The 11,714-nt window shown below is 43.2% G+C and overlaps 1 protein-coding gene across 1 annotated transcript in view; it reads left to right on the plus strand.

The window, feature by feature from the left end:
* Nucleotides 1-10,235, plus strand: part of LOC135920354 (lipase 3-like) — a 33,805-nt gene extending 23,570 nt beyond the window's left edge. The window contains exons 8-12 of the mRNA XM_070534710.1: nt 412-504; nt 3,539-3,694; nt 4,651-4,722; nt 6,115-6,183; nt 7,481-10,235. Of these exons, the coding sequence (XP_070390811.1) occupies nt 412-504; nt 3,539-3,694; nt 4,651-4,722; nt 6,115-6,183; nt 7,481-7,729 (639 nt within the window). The 3' untranslated portion in view covers nt 7,730-10,235. The remainder of the gene's footprint in view (nt 1-411; nt 505-3,538; nt 3,695-4,650; nt 4,723-6,114; nt 6,184-7,480) is intronic.
* Nucleotides 10,236-11,714: the final 1,479 nt, after the last annotated feature.

Below are 11,714 nucleotides of genomic sequence, written 5' to 3' on the forward strand. Positions count from 1 at the left end.
ATTTATGTAAAGTAACTGTATTAAAGAAACAGGTTCTGCAAAAATTTGAAAACTTTCATGGACGACCGCAGGGCTTACGTACTCATCAACTGTTTATGAGGCACGAAATGCTAAACGTACCTCAGGTATACACTGATAACTAATACGACATATAAAAATTTCAGTTGAATAGGCGTAGCAAATCAAAGACGCCAAGACATTTAGCACTCAAGGAATGCACAAATTTAGCCCCACTGCATATAAGTTCGATCGGCCAGGATTTTGATTGTCACTTGGCTAAATTTTGCGTTTTCAATTTACCACTTCTTCGAAACGGTTTAAGTGATTTACTTATATTCAATAGCTCGATTCATCTGCAGAACAGTCTTGCAGGAATAGCACTCTCGTCTCTGTTTTCTCGTCGGTTTGCAGATAATGCTGTTTGCGGCTATGGCACCGGCGGTACAATTCCACAACATGCAGTCGCCAATTGGTCCCGTCCTTCCCCTCATGGACGAGTTTGCGGTGAGTCGAACATCCAACACTCATGTTTCGGCCTCTCATCTTCGCGTGCAGGCTGCGAGTTTTTGATTTTGCACGGCGCCAGCCCACGGAAAGTTTTACTTCTAGACGCGTACATGCGGGTATAATGCGAAACGCAATTTTAAGTGGTATTCCAGCAACAGTCACTCCAGAAGTGAATGTTCAAACTTCAGTTGCTCATGCTGGCACAGTCAACAACCAATCGAAGAATGTTAAATTTCTCAAAAACGTTTTTCGATCTTCACGCTGAAGTTAGTACTTTCGATGATTTCCAATGCGAATGACGTGTTTCCTTTCAAGGCACAATAAAGAGCAATATTAACTTCTGCTGTATGACGTCAAGTTGTATTACTGTAAGCTGCAACATCGAAGTAATCCCTTTTATCATAAAAGGAGCTTTGGTAAGCCACAGAGCACGCAGGAACAGAAGTCTGGTGGAGGAGCTACGCTAAAAGGTCCCGCGCATATCTTTTTTATGTCATTAATTTTGACAGCGTACACTTCCGTCTAGCTACAAAATACTACAACATATTGCATTTTAAAGCAATCAAGGACTCGACCGACCACGAAGGTTTAGCAACTAATCTTGCGCCAGCACAAACAAAACAGTGGAAATACTTGACTCCGTGAAGTCCCGTCAAGATGCCGGACGCCTCGGTGGGGACATAGAAAGTTCGACCTTCACTTCCTCTGCTAGTGATCAACGCTTCTCCGCCAAATGAGTAATGATACAGTTTAAAAAGTTAAATGACATGTTTGTCTTACCTGATTTAGTGTCGCTGTTGGGTGTCTCTTTTACGTTCGTCCCGCGTGCACGTAAAAGCAAACACACAGAGACTAATTATTCGGGGCCGCCTTATTGCGCCCTCGCGTTCAAGTTTGACTGAGCAATGATTACACTGCAGTCGTGTCAATAACGACCCTATTCAGTTATAAGTGCATAAGGGACGTCGCAACGCATGTAAATAAATAAATAAATAAATAAATAAATAAATAAATAAATGTGTTAACACTCAATCGGACTGGTAGATACAAGGCTAGCTGTACTAATAGCCGCGACGTCAGTAGCCAATCCCACGTAGATATGTGTTCAAGTCAAGAGGCAAAAAAAAAAAAAACTGAGGAAAACAGGAATTATCCTCACACTGAGAACGTACAAATTGTTTGAGAAAATAACGTCAAGTAAATGCAGGCTGTAATGTAAGTCTTTACAAATTATTTTGCAAAACATTAAACAACAACAACAACAAATACAACAACCACAACAACATACTTCTGTGTCTAGTGCATGATGAAGGCGAAACAATGTGCAGTAAATAGACTCACTATATTTTGTCACTTTAATAACTCTTTAAGAATGTTTTGTCCAGTGACAGCAACAGCAACACACACGTGAACCCAAGCACAAACACAACGTAAAAGACGTATGTAGCACATGTTATTTTGCTCAGTTAAATATTTTTGAAATGCTTGATAGAAGTTTCAGGCAGCCCTTATTTGAATTTGCATGTCATTTCATACTTTGATCCGATGAAATTTAAGTAGTATTCTGCCATATACAATGTGACAATTAGGCAAATTGAAATTCACATTTGACACATGGCTTGTATTGCCACCTGGTAAACAGACTTGAAGGAAAATGAAAGTTCTTAGAAGGGGCGGGCGAATTTTCGAATACGAATAGTTAGTGTGTAGCATTCGGTTCGTGTTCTAAAGTCAACCATTCGATATTTTCGAATACTCGAAAACAATAGAAAATTTCGCCACAACCGATGGTTTAAGCCAGGTTGCTTTCCTTCTACTAAACAAGATATCGCAAATTGACAAAAGGGTGACAACGACAAAGGTTTTTGAAGCAATTCAGAAGCATAATGGGTATTGTTTACTTTCTTATCGGTTTCAGAGCGGAAGCTTACATAACAACCGATGATTGTTGCCTGTATTCTGTCATTTAGTGTTTTTGGCAGTCTAGTTATATAGAAGTTTCATATTTTAAGCTACAACTAGTGATGTCGTCAGCGCAGAGGACCCTTTTAAATGTGTCTACGGCACACGAATCCTTCAGCAGATTTTTGTTTTTGCACAACTTGCCATCTTATTTTTTTCCAACAAGCATTTCTTCAACGTTTTTGGAAAGATAGTCATGCAGCAGCCATTCTTTCTTGGACAGATTGTTTGCAACCAGGTTCAAACGTTGTTGAGACGCTTTTTGTGCAGTTCCTTTAATGACGATTGGTGACCTTGTGTTTAAAACGTACCATGTGTCACTGGCAGTTAGCTGTCCTTTTGTACTAGTCAGTGCAGGCGTTGTACCTAGTTGTACTAAAAAATCAAGATTCCTACTGCAAATATATGCATCCGCGTGGACGTATTCGATAATCGATGAGATATTCGATACCTACTATTCGTATTCAAGAAGGGCAATATTCGCCCAGCTCTAGTTCTCAGTAATCATTGTATTCACTTAAAGAAACGTTTTGATCGGCCGTTGTCGGTGCAGGCGCTACTTGAAGACCATCCCCATGGTTCGTCGGCCCACAAAGCTATGAAAGCATTTTTATCTTTCTTGAGGGCGACTGGCCTACGTGAGCGTCTTTGACTCGCTCAGGCCCTCCGCGTGCGTGCGCGAGCTCCCTGCGGCTTCCCTCCCCTTCCTGTTCCCTCCTTCCCGTCCCCCAGAGTAGGGTATCCAACCAGACGCATTTCTAGTTAACATCCCTGCCTTCTCGCTTTATTTCCCTCTCCCTCCTGTCTTATTGCGGAGTGATTCAAAATCAAAGTACGTGGAGCTCCTGAATCTAAAGAGCCCGAAATGACTTGAGAAAAGAAAAAGTGCTTTCTCCTTAAAGACAACTCACAACACAGAGTAAATGCACCGGTATAGTGCTGATGATTTGTGTGGCCGTTGAGGAATTTCAATCGACACATACTATTTCTTCCGATTCATCGTTTCGAACTTTGTTGTTCGCGTCATTAAAGCTGCATATCCTCAGTGTACGCCTCATCGCCCACGCAGGCTCTGGCGGCGCTGTTCGGCAGGTACGATTTCCTTTACCACGACCGAATGATCGACTTCATCGTGACAACGATGTGCCGCTACCGGGTTTCCCGGGCCATTTGTCCATGGGTCATTGATTTGATCAGCGGCCAGCAGACTCGACCAATCAATGCGGTGAGCAAATGTTGAAGAGACATAAAAAAGAAAACATTGTCTACTATGAGAATGCCGCATTGATTTGACATACTTTCACCAGAACTAACTGTATAAAAATTGAAAATACAAGAAGCTCCAGGTGCCACTCACAGTGGCGTAGCTAGGTCGTCTGGCACCCGGGGCCCATAGGTCTTCTGTGTCACCCCTCCCCCTCCCCCCCCCAGTGTAGCCGGCGGAAAGAGGGGTGTCTTCAGACGTATATGACACCGCCCCCCCCCCCCCACCGCTGGCCCCCTTGCACCCGGGGCCCACGGCCCCCCGGCCCCCCCTGTTGCTACGCCACTGGCCACTCATACAAATTTCATTTGTCCTGAACTTCCAGACCTTACAGTCGGAGCTAATTCCCTGCCTTAACCCAAAAGAGGCCGCTGTTCGTCATCGTTAAAGAATCCTATATTTATTATTGAAGAAAGATGGCTCCATAGTGAAAATAAATTCCTTTTAACATGGGAACTTTAGTAGTGAACTATATATGAACAACTTACTTTTCGTAAAACATACGAGAGAGATGCTGACTTTGATAAGAAGCTTAATATGTGAGCCTGGCTTTTGACTTAACGTACTCATACAAATGATTAGTGAGAAAGACGATGTTACACCATGTTTAAATAGTCATAAACGGCGCTTTCTGAATGGAGACTTGCAAATCAAACAGAACTGTACTACGTTAAGTAATATTTGTGTGAACAGATAACTGACGAGCATAGATGTTATCACTTTTCTCCATTGTTAGGCATGTTCTGCACCTTGAAGTGTAAATTACCAGACTTGCATGGCTATAACTATAGTTGGCTGGAATGGAATGGCAACAAAACATACTGACATGAACTAATATGCTAATTTCCGAAAGTTAACGTTGGCTTTTAGGTTTAGTTAGAACGCTACGCTGGAACAATTTTATGCTTACTTTTCAGACCCGGATGCCCGTTTTTCTAAAAGACACGCCTTCAGGGACATCTTTCAAGAATATGATCCACATATCTCAGGTGAGAACGGGAGATCCGAAGGTATACGTATGTAATATGCATTATCAACAAAATCAATAATTGACTAAAACCTCGGTGTTATAGTGAGTGTTCAGATGAGTAACAGCTAAGCAATACATCCTTCTCTTTTCAAGAGGTGGGCCAATATCAAATTTTTCGTATACGAATCAAATACGAATAGTAAGCATGTTATATTGAATCTATTATCGAATCGAATATTGAGTAGTTGAACGTAGACACATATATTTATTGCAGGTACATTGATTTCGACATAATTGGGTACCACGCTTTTACAGGCTGCTGAAAGAGGGACAGCCAATTATCATGGACATTAAGATAATTTAAACAAAAGTTCACTAATTGTCAATAGAAGTACTCTATGCATATCCTCTCAACATCTTTAGAGCTCGGTTACAAACAAGGTTTCCAAGAATAAATGGATGCTCTATGATTGGCTTTCGAAAAACTCTCAACAAATGACTGTTGAAAAAAAGATCAGAAGTTGCGGAAAAAGAAACTGAAAGCTGCTGAAGGAATTTGGCGTCAAATAGACACATGTAAAATGGCCCTTCTTAAGGAACCATCACTGATTTTAGCAAGAAAGTTAATAAAACTGCTGCATGACTAGAGTGCAAGAAACACTAAATTACTGGCTGCAAGCAAGAAACACAGGTCGTCATGTAGGTTTCCGCAACGGAACCAAAAACAAAGCTTGTATTACCCATTTTGTTTCTGCACTGCTTCAGAAACGCTTGTCGTTGTTTCAATTTTGATAAATTGCGATACTTTGCTTAGCTGATGAAGTACAGTAACGTAAGTTTAAAATTCACTTGTTGGGAAATATTTGTTCGGTTTCGATAATAGAAAATACCGAATTGTTCATTTTCGAATTCGAACAGGAATAGTTGGTGTGCAACATTAAAAAATTCGAGTATTCGGACATTCCTACTTTATTTTTTTTTCTTGTTGGCAGCTACTCGCAACTTCCCTTTCGTCGCTGAATTCAAAGAACAATCAAGGAAGAAAACAATCATGGTGTTGGCAATGTACCTGCTGACCAGGAATGAAGCATTTATTATGCTAGGGTTAAGAACGCGGTGAATCTCAGGCAGAAAAAGAAAAAAAAGTTGGCTGAAATTTTGTTTCGACACTGCTTTGAGCATTACGTATGCTTAAGGGGAGAGTAATGGGAGAAAATAAAAAAAAGGGACAGCGCTTTTCACGGTGTTGAATTGTGACTCTCCCTTGTTCAACACATTTTTGGCCACATGAGGAATATCCTCCCCAGTGCCCATGTCTCTGGTGCTCTTTGACCATATCTGGCCTATGCACTAATTAAATCCATCAATCATAAATCATCAACGTTTGAAATGCGTTTGATCCTGATTTTAGGTCTATGAGACGGGGCGTTTTGGAAAGTTCGACTACGGAGCGGACCGCAACATAGAAGTGTATGGAATGGTAAGAACTTGTTTTCATTGAAGTTTAATTTGTTATTGTGATCTGGTTCACATGGACTGCCACCATGGTGAGCCTCCGAAGCTATATGATGACCGACATTTGCGTAATATGGGAATATAACATAAATATTCATGTTGAGTTTCGACATTTCTGATAACAGCTCATCACCAGCAGTGATGATGATAAAGATGTCATGTGCACATTTTATTTGCAAAACTGTGAGCCCTAGCACGAGTCGCTATTTATGGATGATAATTTCTTATATATTAGAACAAAAGCATAACCTTACGCGGTGTTTTAATAGGGATTCAAACGTTGTGCCAAGTGCAACACTGGTCACCAGAAGTTTCTTCAACATGTTTTACTCTCCGTGAAAGATGTAAACCCGAAGCGCCCCCCCCCCTTCCCGGCATTCCCTTGTACGCTACCATATCACAGAGCTACTTCCATCCTTTAAGTGATGGTTCGACAATCCTACGCGCCTTCATGTTGAGACGACGTTTAAATTTGTCATGGTTGCCTGCCTGTGGTACCCTCTATGGTTATAGCTAGTGCTTTCCAAGCTATTGTTGCGTCATCGATAGAATAGCGATATCATCGGAGGCTTCACTCCTGCAAACAAAGGGCGAATTAGCGCAGCAGACGTCGCCAGTAACACAGTGTCACGCACGCTGTTGAATATAATTTTTTAAATTATAATTTCTGTCGGTGCAGAAAGTAACCTGCGTCCACTTGTTGGGCCTCAACGTCCGACAATGCACCATTGTTTCTCTCGATCCCCTCTATCTCCAGTATAGTCAACAAATCAATAAATCAACTTTAGAATGGTCTTTCCAGTCATACCGTGTCGAGAACTGACCTTCTTACATTTCTTCAAAAGTATAATAACATCCATCCGGTTGTAGGCATATTGCGCTTTAGCTTTTACCTCATTTCCTTGCATAAACTGATTCCTTTCCCTGCAATGCATCGGTGTTTAATATGCCTTATTGACTGTGTTAGTAAATGCGTTAGTATAACCTGAATAATGTACAATTAAAGGCTGATAATCCTTGCGCATTAGGTCTTTCTTTTATGACGATTGTTCTTTCATTCTGACGATTGCTCGTTCATTCAAAGTAGCACATTGTAATAACATTTACAATGTGCTACTTTGGAGCCTGTAGGATGCGAATGAATGAATGAATGAATGGGTCGAGCATATTTGTATAAGTCCAGTCACGTTAGGTATTCAGAGACAGAAAAAGAAAAGCCATTGAAAGCAATTCAAGGCTGTCGCTTTACTGCGATACTACAGGCGACGCCCCCGGAGTACGACTTGGGACGCGCATCGGCGCCTGTGGCCCTGTTTTGGACTCAAGGGGACGCCTTGGTTTCGGCCGCTCACATGGGCACCCTGCGCGAGAAGCTGCCCAACCTGGTGCTCGACTTCCGGGTGGCGGACGATCGCTTCAGCCACCAGGAGTTCGCCATCGGCGTCACCGCCAGGGAAGCCGTGTACGACGACTTGGTGGACGTCATGAAGCGTTTCTCCGGACAGTCTTAGGAACTGGCATTCAGACGGCACAACGAGAAGACCGGGAAGAGCGGATTCGCTCTGACTATTGTTGTTACTCGAGGTTACTTACGTTTTCATCAGTGGCCTTAGATCGCAATTGCTGTGATATAGGGACTATAGCCCGAACAAGACTACGGAAAGAAAGGTGAAACAGGACTGCGCATTTGTTTGAGCATACGGTGGCGTCTTTGCATGTTTTTTCTGAATAAAGCTTGTCAGTTGACGTCTAGCGCTCTGTCCCGTCCCACATCTTCCCTTGGTGTTGTTCGAGCTAGTAAAAGCAAATATACCAACCACAACAAGCCCGACTTTCTGCATTAATTAGATCGCAAGCCCGTCACTTTACGGGGCGCACTAAGAGAATACCAAGTTTATCTTTAATGTTAAATTATTACCCTCCTGCAATACATTTAATGCAACATTTATTGCGAGAGTAGGCTTCGAAAGCTAGAAAACGCGCCAATATGAAAGACGGATGCCGACGTTCACTTCAAGTTCCCAATCTACGACTTCGTAGATTCTGACAGCCTGGGTAATTTTTACCGGTAAAAGGGAGCTACATTTGGTTCTAACAGAACCAACTACTGAACTTGCCAAGTTTGAGGAAACTTTTACTGCGGCACAACAGCCCAAATACTAGCTATACGCTTTGACCAACGCGACGTTGCACTGACCTACCGGTGAGAAATTGAAAGAAAATGGGAGTTCGGCTTACATTTTCTCCTACAGTGGTCAAACGCTTACCGCAAGATTGAGGAAAACATAGTTTGCAAAGACCACTTATCAGTAAAAACTCATTTATTGTTTCTCTTTAGTGGTCGCTTTGAAGGAGTTATTGGGCTCGTGGCCAACAAGCGCCACGCAAAATTGAGCCCAAATTGCTGTTAAAAAGAATTTTTAGAGCGCATGCAGTGGGGATTCTTGGGTGGTATTAGCGCATGCGACACGTACCACTACATTTATCTCCTACGAAAAAAAGAATATCTAGATAAACAGATGTGTTGTTATTAGTGTTTTTAATACTGTTAAAAGACTAGTGTACTGTGTTTTGCGTGTTATGAACTAGTGTTGCAACAGAGTGCACCAATGATTTGTTGACAGTGTTTGTTTTATTGTTACTCTTTAATGATCTTGTTGTCATTATGAATGACTCGTTATAGAGTCATTATGTGGACTTTAGCTGCAAAGACACCACTGCCAAAGTCTTCCAGTTTATCAGGCTATCTAAACAAGAAGATGGGAAGGCGTACGTTTAGCCTAAATTGAAAGTGCAAGTGAACTTTCATTAGAATCAGGGACACAGGCAAGGGGAACGTTCCAGGAAAACTCAAGCTCAAGCTTCACTTGCGGACGTGGCACTTACGATGTCCCGGTATGACTTCACATGTTTCGCAATCTTTTCATAGATGCGGACAATTTGGGGCACACGAAAAGTCTGCAGAAGTTCCGATATTGAGCCCTGCTTTGTTTCGAAAAAAAGAACTGATTCTTTATCCGGTAAACATAAATTAGCACAAACATCTGGCATTGGCCCAGTCTTTAACGCCGCCAGAGAGGTGCTTCTGGCATTTCAAACTTGGTTTTTCCCGCTGGTTTCTACTTCACATTTGGCATACTGAAAAGTTAGCTCTCAGCAGACGTCGCCTCTTTGCTATTTGATAAGTGCAATATGTTAGACTAGATCGGCTTATGATGTTCTGCTTGAACGTTTAACAGACAGCACAAGAAGCAGGCGTCTGATTGTTAGTGTTCGTTATAAAATATAGAGAAAACGTACCAGTGTTAACCAGCAGCTGCATACGTATAGATGAAAAACGCAACGATTATAAATTTGTGTTGCACTGAGCTAAAGAACAGCGCTGTCAAAAACAATAAAGAGTGCCACGTGGCACGTTCCAATCTGTCCGCCCAGTTTCCACCAGAGCACCTGCACCTCGAATGTCCCATTTTAGTACGGGTCTTAGGGCGGCAACACATACCCTGGTGCGACAGTCTGCCCACCGTAAGCCCCTTCAACCGCACTACAGCTGCGCCCTTACCCCATGCTCGAACGCCGCGGCAACACCTTTGTGATTTACATTGAAGGTGGTGGACCGGACACCGCTGCGCTTGAACATCTCAAGCCAGCCCCTATTGGCGACACGTCAGTACAACCACCTTGCCTCATCTGCGACCCCGTCAACTCGACTGACTACCCTGTACAAGCCGCGCACGCCAGAGCACATCCACTCGTTGTACCGTGATGTGTATCTTGGCGTCAAGCGCTCGTCGATAGTACGTCCTCTGTGGGGTCGGCGTTTACTGTAGAGGCCGCACTACAGGGCACTAGAAAATACTTCTAGTTCACTGTAGGCCGCACCTCGCTCAAGGCAGCGCCATCTTTGCAGCAGCAGGGACGCGCAGGCTCGCGATGCGTGCGCTCCGCCAGGGTTCGTCGACGCTCAGTGCACCTGCTGACGCAGTGATAATAAATCGAGTTTACGTTTTTACCTGACGTACCTTCTCTATGCTCTGTTCCGCCCAAAGCCCGATGAGCGGAATAAGATGACCTGAATGCCCATTTGCGATTCACATAATAATAATAATAATAATATTTGGGGTTTTACGTGCCAAAACCACTTTCTGATTATGAGGCACGCCGTAGTGGAGGACTCCGGAAATTTTGACCACCTGGGGTTCTTTAACGTGCACCTAAATCTAAGTACACGGGTGTTTTCGCATTTCGCCCCCATCGAAATGCGGCCGCCGTGGCCGGGATTCGATCCCGCGACCTCGTGCTCAGCAGCCCAACACCATAGCCACTGAGCAACCACGGCGGGTGATTCACATAATCAGCATTCACAGAAGGCCCAGGCAAGGCGAGCTATCGCTTACTATCGAAGCAGCCATTGTAGAGAGAGGTGTACGACAACCCTCCCCTCCTACGAAAAATAGTCTCTCTCTCTCTCTCCATCTCTCTCACTAGCAGGGTCTATCTCCTACACATGGCCTCCTGAGCTCGCTGACACAACTGACTTACTCGCTTTTTAACATCCCCTATCAAACTCACTGGCTGGTTCATGCACTCAGACATCTTACTTGCGCACAGTCACACGCATACCCTAAACACAAATATGAACAGTTGCAGAGGTTCGAATAACGCTGCCTCACTAACTGTATTTGACTTCCAGCAGATCACTCTTCTTTCCTTTTATGCGATTAGCATCCTTAGTGTACTTCAACCGCTTTCTGGTGTCCATTTGTGTCCGGATCTAACCGTTTTACTTTCACACCAACTTGGGTCAATAATTATGTGCCACCTGGTATGTGTCACTCTTCCATGAACCTCTTTGACTGCAACTTGAATAACCTGATATGTGCCACTGCGCATGTGCTATTAATGCCACTGGGCATGTGTCGTTGGGTATGTGCGGCTGTTCAATTAACCTCTTTGACTCCAACTTGGGTTGACCGGTATGTGCAACTGGGCATGTGCTATTAGGTAGGTGCCACTGGGTATATGCGAATGGTTATGTGTCACTCTTCAACAAACCATTTTGATGACTATATGTGGCCATTGAGTATGTGCCACTGCATAGTTATGTGCCGTTCTTCAAAGACCAAAAAAAAAATAAAAGATCGCACTTTCGCTCGAAAGGCGAAGCACCGATTGCGATAGCAAATTAGCAGATAGCTATACGAAGTAGGGATAGTAGTTATATCGGCTGTATAAAATTGTAAACATTTGCTTGCTAAGTAAATCAACAATACTATAATATGTAAGGGCGACTAAACGAGGTCGTAGAAAGAAACAGACACAGATATAGCGCTGTCTCTGTGCGTCTGTTTCCTTCTACGTTCTCCTTCAGTCGCGCTTACACATTCTATCAAGGATTCGAAGCGACTAGCCTGCTAACGTGTTTTAACTGAGTGAGGAACTCGTTTGGACCATTCCGATGGTGGACGTCTGAATTAAATGCTACTACTGTACTAG

Source organism: Dermacentor albipictus, chromosome 2 (assembly GCF_038994185.2).
Source record: "Dermacentor albipictus isolate Rhodes 1998 colony chromosome 2, USDA_Dalb.pri_finalv2, whole genome shotgun sequence".
Classification (NCBI taxonomy): Eukaryota; Metazoa; Arthropoda; class Arachnida; order Ixodida; family Ixodidae; genus Dermacentor; species Dermacentor albipictus.